Genomic DNA, 14,385 nt, shown 5'->3' on the forward strand with positions numbered 1-14,385 from the left:
GTTGCCGAAAGGCTTTTGACACCCTAAAGGAAGAAATGTGCTCAGCACCAATTCTAAAAGCACCAGATTAAGCCAAGCAGTTCATAGGGCAGACTGATGCCTCTGAGCTAGGGATAGGAGCGGTCCTATCCCAGACCAATGATGAAGGCCAAGACCAACCTGTTTGTTGCTTTTATAAGCAGGAGGCTACTCCCCAGAGAGCAGCGTTTGAGTGCCAGTGAGAGGGAGGCCTTTGCTGTTGTTTGGTCCCTGAAGAAGTTGAGGCCCTACCTGTTTTGAACTTACTTCCTGGTTCACACTGACCACAGACCGCTCATATGGCTAATGCAAATGAAAGGGGAAAATCCAAAACTACTAAGATGGTTCATCTCCCTACAGGGAATGAACTTTGAAGTGGAACACCGACCAGGGACGGCCCATGCCAATGCAGCTCGACTTTCCAGGTTCTTCCTCTTAGACCATAAAGACTCCCTAGGGCAAGGTTAGTCATCACCTTTTGTTGGGGGGAGGAGGGAGATTGTGTGAGAAAATGCCATCTTTCTTGCATAGTATGCACCCACTTTTTCCTGAATTGTTGATGTGCTTTTACTGAGTGTGCCCTGGGCTCCAGCCAATCCGGTGCCCAGGGCCTGTGTTCCTTCTCTAAAACTGTATTGAAGCTAAAACTTAATTGGCATCTCTGGCCTCATGTCAGCCCCTGGTAAATGGTACCCTTGTGCCCAGGGCATTGTGACCAGAGAAGACCCCTAAGGGCTGCAGCACTTAGTGTGCCACCCTTAGGGGCCCTGCACCCTGACACCCAACCCCTGCCTTTGCAGACTGAGTGTCCTGGTGCAGACCTAAACAAAAGTCGACATGGTACACATTCCTGTGTGCCATGCCCACAAACCCACTGCCCTGGCATACATCAGTCACCCCTATAGCTGGGTCGGCTCAGAAGCCGGCAAAGAAGTACCGACGGAGAGAGCAGTGCTTCCCTCGTTGCCAGTCGGGGTGAGGTCCTAAACTCCTATGACTGGGTGACATGCAGACCTAACCGTAACCGGTTAAAGAAGACACCTAGGATATCAGGTGATCTTAGTCCTTGTCACTATATTTTATTCATTTTTGCACGTGCACATATATTTTTTCTTCACATGCACTGCAAATCAGTCCCACATCCACCTACAAGCTAGTATCATCAATACTTAGACTGCACTGGGAACTACCTGGTTGTTTGGAGGCGATTAGATCAAGGCTTACTTACTTTTCCGGTGGTTCTGCAAGTGGTTGGTCTTCAAGGAATCCCAAATGATGAAGGGCACTTCCGTGTGGTGACTGATGGGTATCCTTTTTAGATCACATTATGATCAGGATATCTCTTAGTATTTCTAGTGTTTATTGGTTTTCACTTTCCATAGGTAGGATGTCGCAGGACAGCGTGGATAGATATGTACATGTGTAGACCCCTTTATGTAGACCCATCGACACCTTTTTGTGTTCAATACACTGAAGACTGACAAGTTTGATATCAAACTTCTCAGCACACTAAACCCACACTGATGCCAGTGTGGGATTTAATGTAAAGTGCACTACAGAGGGCATCTTAGCGATGCCCCCTGAAACCAAACCTACAATCCACGTCTGGTCTGAGAGGCTGCCTAGGCTGCAACAGAGCAGACATGTTGCTGGACCCCTGGGTGGAGAGTACCCCCGCTCTCCTGGGCCTGCGACAATGCACATCCTGGGCGATGTGCTAGGTCTCCTCCCCCAGGATGGGCAGGGGGAAGTTTCAAAGGCATGCTGCCTTTGTGAGCTTCTCCAGACCACTTGCTGTACTCCGCAACTGGCCCCCACCAGTTCTGACCCCCACTCTGGCGGGAAGATTGCCGGGAAATCCTACATCAGGAAGGGGGTGTGCTAGCCTGTACCAACCCCACCCCTCAGGTAGGAGAGGCGAGGTGAAGCACAACTCCGGGCCCTGGCCATATTGAAGATGGGGAGCCCTGCCCAATCAGGGATAGGCTCCTGCCCCCCCTCCCGCAGGTAAGGAGCAGGATAGGTGGTGTAGTCACCCCAGAACAGGGACCTATTGGTCCCTGCTCTTCCCCTACCTGTAACACCCCTAAAATTAGTATTTAGGGGCACCCTGAACCTTCCTTCCTCAGATCCCGATTTCAAAACAAGAAAGAAGACGACCTGCCGTGCAGCTGCTAACAAGAGGACAACACCAACTGACTTGGCCCCAGCCCTACAGGCTTGTTTAACCTTGAACCTGCTCCTGCTAAATCACGGCGTCTCCTGCGGACAGCAACCTTAAGTACCCCGGAGGACCTGCATGCCTTGACCCTCCTAGAGACTGGAACTCCCACGAGCATTGGCTCTGCTCAAAGAGCAATACCCCTGGTGAAAGCCAGGAACCGTGAATCCAGCCCACTCTGCATCCGCCGAACTCATCCTGTGCCTGAGTGGACAAAGACCCTGAGGACGTCCCCCCGGCGATTCTGACCTGGAATCCAGTGCCCGAAGATCCTCTTTGACGATGCCTGCAGACTCGGAACCAGGGACCCCTCCAACCGCGACCAGCAGAGGGTAAGATTTCCCGACGTCCAAAGACACCCTGGCGCCCCCCGGCCTCCTGTGCCCAACTCCGGGGTGCCTGCCTACCCTCCACGATCTCAGCGTACCCCTCGAAGTGTTGGTCACTCCAGAAGATCCTCCGTCCCCGAGCCTGCAGCCTTTGTTCCCTTTTCAAGATCTCCATTGAATAACATTGAGCGCCCTACGGCTCAAAAGCACTCTGTACACAGCTGCCAGAGTGCCCCTGGCAGTGCAATCTTTGTCCTATCCTACTTCCCTATTTGCCCTGAGCAAGTGACCAGGAGCCCAGCTCCCACTACCGCGTGGCCTGCTAGCCAGCAGCCACCAACCGAAGGCCCCCTGCCTCTCATTGGATAACATTGGGCCTAACTGCCTCTGCACCTGGCTGCCCCTGTGCCGCTGAGGATGTACTAACTGTACCTACCTGACCATGGGAGACCACTGAGTCTATGTTCAGAACCTTAACTGTGCCAGTCGAGTACTTACCTAAAAGCCGATAACTCACTTTTCTTCCATAGGCTAACATTGACTGGTTTCACTTGGAAAAGTGTGGAGTTTTGGAGCTTTTAAATATTCACCTAAAATCAGCGGAACAACAAATTCTGATTTACTCACCTGTTATCAGGAGAGACCTCAGTGCTGCACCTTTCAGACCAGCACAACCCCTGAAAAGTAATTTTAACTGTCCTTTCCAAAAACCGGAATTTTCTTCCATAGAAAACCCTTGACTGTTTCTGTGAAATTTATTTTTAAGTGTTGCTTTTTGCAAACTACAAATATTCTTTAAAAATCGTACCAACTACCAAATTACTTACCTGTTTTAGATAGAGGTCCCAGTGCTGAACCTTGGTGTCCAGTACTGGATTACAAAAGTAACATGAACATACTTTACCTGCAAATTGAATTTCCTTCCATAGGATAAGATTGGTAATTTCAACTGAAAAAGTTTCTTAGTGTCAACTTTTAAAATACAATAATATTCCTTAAAAATCACTACTGTATCAAATGCTTTTACTTAACTGTTTACAGCTCATGTCCCGAGACTGAATCTAGGCTCCAGTCCTGTGGTTAAAAAAGTAATCTGTAAAGTAACTAATTGCATTTAACTAGAAATTCCCATTGAGCTCAATGTTGCATTGTGTTTGAAATTGTGTTGCCTATTGCAACAAACTGTAACTATTGCTTTCAAAAAGTCTATTGCCTATTTGAAAAGTATTTAAGTAAAGTAACTCATCCTGAGAAAGTATATTTTGATACCTTGTTGGTTCTAAAATAAAACAACTATATCTTTTGATACAAAACAATTGGCCTAGAGATCAGTTCTAGAGTGTGTGAGACCATTTGCTGACTGAGTGTGTACAACAAATGCTTTACACTGTCCTCTGATACTGCCTTACTGCTCGAGAAGCTACCCCTTTAGAGAGTAAGGTTCTATCTAACTTTACCCTCTGCCAAACCTCTTGGGACTGGGGACTCTATACACACGGTAGCTTACTTTGGTCCAGTATATATAGAGCCACTTTCCTACAGCTGGTTTCTTATTTTTATGTAAATCAGGATAATCGTTAAAATTCAGTTGGGAGGAAAAAAAACAGACATTTGAGTAAGCAAAATGTTGGTGTTTATGCAGTAATGCAAGTCAGTGAGAATGAGATATGTTTTTCAGGACTGACCTAGGATCTTCAGAGCTCTTAGTGCAACCAGGTGTCCAGAGTTGATTTAATTAATTCCAGGTGGGTAGAATTGTATTTTTCTATCATGTATCAATAGGCCGCCATTCGAACTGGTAGCTGTTAGGTCGAGCCCAGTGACAGCGCGCATGCACTGCTCGCTCTGCGAGACTGCTGTAGTAGAGAATGGGAGAGAAGCCGCTCCCACTTTCCTCCCATATTTTTCATTGGCTTGTTTCATTGTCTTTCATAAATGCTGCCTTCAGATTCGTTAATAGGCTTGTTAGTCCCTCCTTAGTACGGCCTTTTCTTCATTTATACCCTCCCTTGGCAACTGGCCCTTTTACTTCAGTTGTTACACGGGACTTGTTATTTAGTCTGAAGCACCATTTACTTTGAGTTTCTCTTCCTGCAGGCTGGCCATGCGCTGCTTCAGCTGAAACTTCTTGTGTTTTTTTTTAAACAGCACAGCCGCTCCCGTAACACATGTTCCTGCTTTCAATCCCTTTAACCCAGCATTATCTCGTGTTTGTTTCAAGCCCCCATGTAAAATGGATTAAGAAATGATTAGTGAATTAAGTCATGTGAATTCCAGGTAGCACATAATCCTGTGCTAATGGGCTGAAGCTGACAACCGCACTTCTGAGTTACATGTCGTGTACTAAAGCCACCTGACGGGTTGTTTTCAAAAGCCTATTTTATTAACAACACCAATACCACCACCACTGCCAATACCACCACCGCCAATACCACCACCAGTACCACCACCACTAATACCACCAACCCACCAATACCACCACTAATAACACCACCACCACTACCACCACTAATAACATTACCACCAATACCACTACTACCATCAACACCACCACTACCACCACCAATACAAATACCACCACCAATACCACTACTATCCCCACGACCATTACCCCACCAATACCACCACCACCAATACCTCCACTAATAACCCCACCACCACCAATACCCCTACTTCCATCATTACCACTACCACCACGACCACCAATATCACTACCACCACCACCACCACCAATGCCATAACTGCCAATACCACCACCGCCAATACCACCACCAATACCTTTGCCACCAGTACCACTACCACCACCAATCCAATACCACCACCACCACAACCAATACCACCAACAATACTTTCGCCACCAATACCAGTACCATCACCACCACCAATACCACCACCAATACAAGCACGAGCACCACTTCCACCAATACCACCACTAATACCACTGTACCACCACTAATACCACTCACTGTACCACTAATACCACCACAAATAACTCTACAACCACCAATGCCATCATCACTAATACCATCACCACCAATGCCAACAATACCTCTACCACCACCAAAGCCACCATCTCCACCACCAATGCCACCAGTTTCCCCCACCAATACCACTACCACCAGTACCACCACCTCCACCAATACCAGTACCACCACCAATACCAGTACCACCACCAATGCCAGTACCACCACCAATACCAGTACCACTACCAATACCACCACATCAGCGCCACTCGCTCACTATTGATAGCAGGGGCACTGTACGAAGCCGGAGCTGCAGCCGAGACCATCCCTCCCTTCCTCCGTGCGTGCCATAAAGCACAGCCCGCCCTGCAGTAGCCAGGGCCCTACTACAGCTGGAGTGTTTATTAGACCAAAGATCGCAATGACATTACGCAATTCCACACTTCATACTGAAATCACGGAGAGGGCAGGAAATGCCCCCCCCCCCCCGATCATATGTAACTCTCACTTCACTCTTTGTGTCTGTGTAATTTACAAAACTTGCACATCTTCTTCACTGCACTATTTATCACTACTTTGAAGACATCACATGCCGGTCTCTTCCTCTGATATTTCGATCTAACAAGCGGTCGAGAAGGCCCTTTATTGCAATGCAATAAGTCTTGCATTAGCAAGAGTCTAAGCTAGTCGTATTGTAAATGACAATGCCTTTTATTTAGGTTTGAAAACCCAAAACATGAATAAAAGGCATTGTCATTTACAATGCCTATAGCTCAAACGTGCGTGAATGCGAGACCTATTGCATTGCGAATGCTTGTTTTTATTTCGGCTTCGGTGGTGGTTGCAGGAATTATTTTAGGGCTCCCATGGCAAACGGGAGTTACTGGCTCAAATTGTTACAATGAGCACCTTTTACTAATGACGTCTTGGAGCTTTAACTTGCTATTCAACCCAAAATTGAGCACCAAGTGCATGGCCTTGGCATTTAACCATCTGGTTGGCGAAGTCCACAGCTCACTCAAGGAAATGTAGAAACTCAGAACTTGATGAGACTTATAGTGACACTCAATAAAATATTGTCCTGCCAGTGCTTCTACTTAAAAGAAAAAGTAGTTTACTTTCAACACAGCTTAATACTGTACACAAAGAGCAGAGGGCAATAATATGGTACACAGTTATCAACAAAGTAAGTACAGTATGGGGAACTGGTATATGGTTTGGCTGTTCCCATTGGTAAAGTATAATACAGATAGAGTTGTTGCAAGTTAAGACGCATTGCTCCAGCATGAAGAGGTGGTGGTAAGGATCTCTTAACATTCCTGTAGGTTCACTGCCTAGCTGTTGAAAGTGATACATTTCTAGTAGAACATGAACTGTCCCAAAGGCCAGGTTCTCCCCACAATGTCTTACTCTTGTCCTAGATCTTTCATTTTTACTCCACAGCAGTCAGGGCTTCTATCTGCTGGCTGGGGGCGTAGGCTACATAGCTCCCTCTTGCATGTATGTAGCCCCCACTTGCATTTATGTAACCCCCACTTGCATGTGGTCCTACTGGGAGATACCACACTGACCCTGTCCCACCTGGCCAATGCTGTTGCTGTCTCCTTCCTACCCCTTCTGTGCGCAGTTGCTCTCTTCCGGTTGGCAAAGGCGAGGTGTGCAAACCAAGGCGAGGTGAAGGCCATGCTCTGACTGCAGTCGGGTGGACATCCTTTTGTGGATCTTGCTCTGGACGAAGAGCCAGAGAGCAAATACTTGAATGTTACAGGTTGATCCATGCATGTCATGCCGAACGCTCTCCACCTAAACCAGACGCACCCCAGAGTTGATTATTTATGTTTTGTTTAATGTTTCTTTTGGATGAGTTCTGTGCACTTAACACGGGGGCATCTTGAGATCCTCTGGATAGGCTACAGTTTTTTTGTACCAAATGAACCTGTGAATCTTGAAGCCTGTAAAACTTAAAACAACCGCACGTGCTGAGCCACAAGGACACCCCTCCAATAGGTCCCCAAATTTGGAGACTTTCTTTTAAAGCAAAGTACTTTATTTTTTTATATATAAACCGACTTACTCCCTTCCCAGTAACGACACAGTGACCAAGTATCACTTCCTTTAATCTCTGCTTCACAATGTTTCCTTTGGGCTGTACTATGAACAAAAATGTAACTCTCTGAGAGCAGAGATGGGAGGTTGTCTGAAAACTGACTGCATCACTAAAAGGCGTTCATCTTTTACGCCGGAGTCGTCTTTTGAGGAGGCTTTGAATGTATATATTGGCATTTGCTCATTACACACCTTCCTAGAAAGCAACAGGGCGAGAGCCCAGTGTGGCAAGTTTGCCAGTGTTGCAGCCAAAATAGATGGCCCGTCAGTCCTATTTTGTTCTGTAATATTCTTACCTGAAGGGGTGCGTCTTCAACTGCTTCGTGAATTGCAAGTGGGTTGGCACATTCTTATGTCTGTTTAGATGCTGGCCCTTATCCTGGCCCAGATGGAGAAAGTCTGCCTTCTCATAACTTGAATAGCATGCGTGGTAGAAATAGAAGCAGAAAATATTCTTAGGATTTTATGGAGAGGTTCATTTCTAATGATCTTTTATGCGTAGCAGCAATATGCCTTTTTCAGGAGTTTTTCCAATTACAAATTATCATCCGAAAATGGTTCTTAAAAAAAACAAATACAATATATACTTGTTTCTGGTTGAAGTTCATAGGATTAAGAGTAGTTTGTGATGCAGCTGGCAATAAAAATGATATAGTGAGTGTTTTTGTCATCACTTGAATGGGCTGGAAATTAAGATATTAGCTCAATTGGTGTTCTTGGTACTGAAAGAAAAAGTCGAAACGAATGCATTTTTTTTCAACATAAGACCGCTGTATACATTATTGGTTACAGACCGCTTCCTTTCAGTGTTTTAGAATGTCTTGGTGTAACACTCTATTTTTGTATCTCAATTCTTTATTAAAAAACAAAAAAAAAAACAAATGGTGATCAGCAGTCAAATACTATAGCAGCAACATACAGCTCTGATGATGCATAAATGTATAAGCAGGACAGGGAGAGAAAAAGTCACAAATACCGCTTCTACAAACATAAATTATCAGTTGTCTCAACACTATATATGTATGCAACAAAACAAGAGATTATGTAAACAAACTTTAAATGGATATAGACCAATCAGTAATAAGTGGATACGAAAAGATCAGATCTTCAATTAACCTAAAAAAGGGCCCAAAATGTGATCAAAATGATGTAAGTTGTCATTTCATTTATAAATCATTTGTCCAAATGCAGCCTCTTCAAACATATCGTCAGACCAAAATGAATCGACGGAATAACATTTGTCCTCAAATTGTAATATATTAACTTTGGCTAAACTGGGAGCAGTGGAAAGCCATTCAAAGAAATAAATGGAGATGGGAGGCAATTCTGAGGTGTTGTGTTAAAGCGAGAAATGCTTTGTTTGACCGGTCTGACTAAATCATCACTCTGCAACCAGCAAAGATGTTCATATTTTAAATGTAGGCCTGCTTTCAGTTTTCCTTCGCAGGCAATCCCTCTAGACATGTGCAATGTGCGCTGGTGTGTGAACGATGCCTGCATTTCATGGTCACCTTCTTGCTCACACTGCAGGTACCGTATGCACGATCTGAAGCTCACCTAACCGAGCTCCTAGAGCGGGTCTGTGAGAAGATGACCGACTATGGGGAGAAGGTGGACTCGTCCACCCAGCGCAAGACGTACGTACGTGTCCTGTCCCGGGACGGCACCAAGATGGATCTGTCGGGAACCAAGCTTGACCAGGACGTGACTTCCAGCCTGAAGTTTGCGGTGAGTGACTGGACGGAGAACTCCCATGGGTGGCCTCTGGGCTTCAAGCATATGCACCCTCTGCTTCAGCTGTGCAATCCACTGCTTTCCAGACAAATCTTTAAAAAGGCATAAAACTGTACTCCATGCTTTGCTAGATGCCACTCTATGGATACCCTTTGAAAGGCCAATGGGGCACCATGGTTAGATAAGTGTACACACTGAATTTAAATGACAGTTCTTCATATTGTCATGGTTATCCTGAAAATCTTGCATGCATCCATCCCTCAAGGGTTTGTGTTGGGCACTAGCCCTATTATTTTACTGCTAGATGTGAACACAGCGTAATCATTACAAGGTATCCGGTCTCCTGTATCTATGGTTCCTATCGTGGTAGCGCTGCAGTAGTCTGCTCTTCTTTGTCCTCTCCCAATTGCTGCATCGTTGTAGACCACAAGAGTAGCTCTTCCATTCCCCTATCATCCGTCCTGTGATCCTGCATCCTTCGCTGACCAAGACCACTCTATCGAATCCCGTTACCAGGATGCGATTGTCGGTCCCTTCGGCCTGATCCGATGTGCGGCTGTGCATCCCTTTGCTAGCACCAGACCCAACATCTCAAACATTTGCTGCATTCTAGTTTCCCTGTGTTTTGGTATAATTCCTAGTATGCATTGTTTCATGGTGGCACATATGTGGGTATTTGTCACGATATTTAATCTCTGCACTACCTATTGGCAATAGTGATTGACCCGAACGCAAATCCACATGTGAGCAAAGGTGGCTTTGCATGCCGTATCGAGGACATATCTTGGGTTTATGTGGATACATTTTATACAAGTTGATGGGCGTCCTTTAGGTGTGATGGAGAAAATGTGCCAGCTGAAGTGGGCCTTGCTGGACACTTCTTTCCATTCTGCATTGTTAATAGTGCCCTAGTTCCTCATCTCACAACTGTTAAACTTTCACGGGGGGAGGGGGGGTGGTTCACTCTATCTTCTTTGAAGGCCTTGTACATGCAGATAATCAATCTATGACTTGCGCTGATCTCCAACAGCACATCCTTCGCTGCTGTAACAGTGGGAGCATTAGGAAACTCCACTAGATTTCTCTGGCTTGGCTATTTTAGTCAATCTGGCATATTGCAGGATTTTCTCCGGTTGGACACCAATTATGTGCATCTGTAAAGGTCACAACCCTATTGTTCGGGTATAGGTCACATAGAGTACAACCACCGTCCCTCCATCGGATTTTAGTCCTGTCCCTACTAATGTTACTGAAGGGCTGTCACCAATTGATATTTAGAACTCTATAAAAGGGGGGCGCATTAGCACCCTCCTCACCGCCACCTCCTATGGATTGGCCGTTTGTCGCGCAGTGTGAGGGCTGGTCCTTGGAACGTTCCCTCCTCTCAGCAGGATAGCTGGCAGTGTCTCTCCCTGTGTTGTTCCACTTATAAGGGGGTGCAGCTTACACCTGTAGATATTATGTGATGTTTTTAAACCGTCATAGGCTCTTTTGTCTTCCTTATTTCTAGGAGTTTCCGTTTTATTGTCATACAGGGTCCTGTCCCTTTGTTACTTGTTGCACAAAGTACATGTGTAAGATATTTTGTTAAGAACCCATGAGAACAATGTGCTGATTATAACATACTCTGAAGTATAATTTCTTCAAAATTCATTTTTTGTATTGATGTATTCCATTGCTCTATACTTCAAAGGTTTATGATCACAGATAAATATTTTGCCCTTTGCTTTTCTCAGTCAAGCAAGTTACACTTGCCCTCACACCATAACTCACTGGTGGTGGTAAAGCTTAATTTGTGGTGCAGCTGAATAGGTAAATGTCCTATAGATTATAATCATTGAGAAAAGATACAACCACACCTTAAATTAATGTGTCGTATTTTCCTTTTGAGTCCTTGACACACTGATAAAATAGTTCATACAAAAAGAAATTGTATAATATTTTCATTTTCCATCCCTTTTCAAAATATTTTTTTCAAGCATAGGTCAACATAACTTTATAACAAAATACAATCCAATTACTTTTAAACTGCAATGTGTTGTATAAATTAAGCTAAAACTAGCCGACAATCCATGTAATTGTATTCTGTGGCAAAAAATGCTCTCATTTGTATGGGTAAAGTGCTTTCAGCAAAGGATTAGCATATGTGGGTTTTATCATTGGCCATATATTTCCTGGGTCTTATCAAGGTACACAACTCTAGGAAAGATACAGGCGTGACGTCTAATTCCGAATAGTCATTGACTATGTCTCTTAAAATGCTGGCCAGCAAGTGTAAGTTGTGATGCATTCTGAAATACACATAGCATAAAATACCCTTGCTGCTGAAGCCGATTCAGTTGTGTGGTTAAGCATATGCTTGCTTAACACACTAACTCCTTCCCTGCTTTTATTTCCACAGTGTGAGCGTATTGCGGAAGAGTATGAGGATGAGCTGATCGAATTCTTCTCACACAAGTCTGACAATGTGAAGGACCGGTTGTGCAGCAAACGTACAGGTGTGGTTGAGATTTGACACCACCTCCTTAATCCCTTTTGTGCTTTAGACACACTTTCCCTCCATCTAAATGGATATGCACTGTTGATATTTCCAAAGGAAAAACTTGGGAGCGCTTACAACATTGGGCAGTTGGACATCCTCCACAAAGCTTTCCCAAACATGTAGAGTGGAAGTATGTAAATGTGATCTTGGGAAGCTTCACACTAATTAGTTAAGGGGAATCCACTCCAGTGGGGTGGCAAATTCTTTCCCACAACAACTTCCATAGGAAAAGTGTATGCTGGACGATCTCAAAACTGCTTGGTAGATCTACACCTCACTTTCACAGAAGACCACATTACAGAAGGTTTTAGCCAGAAAAGCGATGGTTGGGGGATTATAAACTGTGTGGGACCCGCTCTGAGAAGTAATATCCTGGTTCCTTGTAGACAACAGCGTAAATGGTGAGCTCACCAGGCCTCTTACAAGGAACAGTGCACACTTCTCAGGATGTTGGACAATGCTCCTTAGGTTTGACAAATCGCATCTCCCTAAAAGTCTGATTTTTGGTGGTAGAATGCACAGGGGTGTAGCCTGTTCTGCAAATATCATACTTGCGATGCCTTGAAACCTGAGACATCAGTCCTGAGAAGAATGTTTGTAGACTTCCACTGATGACTGCTTATTTGTTCTGCAAAAGGCCCAAAAAATAGAAGCATATATGTCGGGGTCTGGTGTACTAGGCACGAATCGCTTCCCCCCTGCCAGGTGCATATAGGGCAAGGTCTCAGTTACACCATTCCTGTGCATATGAATTAATGCCATACCCAGTACTGGCATGATCCCAAACCACGTTCTGAGATGTGCGGGCTTAACACATGGTACGTGAAGTATCCTTTTCCATCGGTACTGGACATGGATGGGTACTAGTCCTGTCCAGTACCCGATGCATCGAGTAAAGGGTACTGTGGACAGGGCTGTTAGCCTTCCCCCACCCCATAGCCAGATCTTTCTTTGCACACATACAGTTTTCCTCCTGTGGTGAAGTAAGGTGTTGGAGTTTGCATCAAGTATGGACAGATTGTGAAGTGTGTGTTTTATATTTATAAGCATTTTGCAGAGCAGGACTTTACCTCGGGCTAATATTATTTTTGTTTCTGGTATTGAGGCAATAGTTATAGGCACATCTGGCTAGCATTTGTTTCTTTCTAATGCCTATTGTGATGTTCCAGTTTCAGACTAGCCTGGCTACTTAAAGATGAACGGTCCAGCCAGACCTTTATTTGTAGTTTCTCTTTTGGAAGCCTCTTGTTGAAATGAATGCTGTTGTGCACTGCTTTTATTTTCTATGATCCATAAATAAATTGACACACTTGGAAGGCAACCATGTTTGAGTGCATAATGCATCTGTGGCTATAAGTGCTCCTCACTAATCCCTTTTCTGTTTCTATAGATCTTTGTGACCATGCGATCCACCTCTCTCACGATGAGCTGTGATGAAGCATTCCTCTGTTCTGGATGGTTTAATTTTTTTAAACATCTCGAATTCCTTCTGGGTCCTCCATCAAGATGCACTCTGGGAGGAAATCTGAACATTTGGTGTATTTCAGAGGAAGTGAAAAAAGCACAGCTATTTATTCCCCCCCCCCCCCTAACAAATCCTCAATATTGCTTGTATTCCATATTCCTCAAGGTTAGGCCATCAAGGTGTTTGAAATTCAGGTGTCTGCTGCAAGCTGTGAAGACTCTAGCGCTGCCTTTCCTTCATTGCTTTCCTTTGTGCTGGAGCCCTGATCCTGCAGCTGGTGTTTTTGGTCGCTGGTTCCTTTCGAGTAGCTACTTGAACAGACCCTTCATCCTACCCTGAGACCCGTCCTCTCAACCTGCTGCACACTGGGGCGGCCTCGGGAAGACCAGCAAACATTTTCCAACAGCAGCTCCTTTTGAAATGTGTGTGGTGCGCAGCTTTCAGTACAGTTTGTCACCCTACACGCTCTCACTGGGACATTTGCTTCACTGTTGCTAATTCAGTGTATGTATAAATCTGCTGGGATGTGGTGGGATGTTACTACCAGGACTTCTCAGGAGCATGGTAGCTAGCTTCATGTCGATGAAAGCAGACACGATCCAAGACATCTAAAGAAGTCTGTCTGTTGCAAAGCCGCCATCTTAAACTCTATACTGTTTCTTAATTGCACACTTGTTTTTTGGAGTTACTTTTTTACATACTGCTTTTTTAAAATTTAAGTCTGTTTCTTCTTTTGTCCATCTGTCAGGCATTTCCTTCATTGTACAAGTGTCGCAGAAACCTGAAAAATGATGCCAGATACAAACAGAAAAGCTGTTTCTTTAGTACATAAAATACAGACTTGCTGTTGTCGCCAGCACTGTTCTTATTCACTGGCTGATATCACTTCCATGTTCTGTCTCTGGCGTTTCGGAATTTTTCTAGGTACTATTAGTACAGCGCCTCTGTTCCAATCTGATTCCTTGTGAGGAGCGTGTGCCAGTTGACCGATATACCTCTTGTACCGT

The 14,385-nt window shown here is 44.7% G+C and overlaps 1 protein-coding gene across 1 annotated transcript in view; it reads left to right on the forward strand.

Moving 5' to 3' along the window:
• Positions 1-14,119, forward strand: part of CNPY2 (canopy FGF signaling regulator 2) — a 98,500-nt gene extending 84,381 nt beyond the window's left edge. Inside the window, exons 4-6 of the mRNA XM_086963818.1 lie at positions 9,168-9,365; positions 11,773-11,869; positions 13,304-14,119. Coding sequence (XP_086819944.1) covers positions 9,168-9,365; positions 11,773-11,869; positions 13,304-13,347 — 339 coding nt within the window. The 3' untranslated portion in view covers positions 13,348-14,119. The remainder of the gene's footprint in view (positions 1-9,167; positions 9,366-11,772; positions 11,870-13,303) is intronic.
• Positions 14,120-14,385: the final 266 nt, after the last annotated feature.

Source organism: Lissotriton vulgaris, chromosome 1_1 (genome assembly GCF_964263255.1).
Source record: "Lissotriton vulgaris chromosome 1_1, aLisVul1.2, whole genome shotgun sequence".
Classification (NCBI taxonomy): domain Eukaryota; kingdom Metazoa; phylum Chordata; class Amphibia; order Caudata; family Salamandridae; genus Lissotriton; species Lissotriton vulgaris.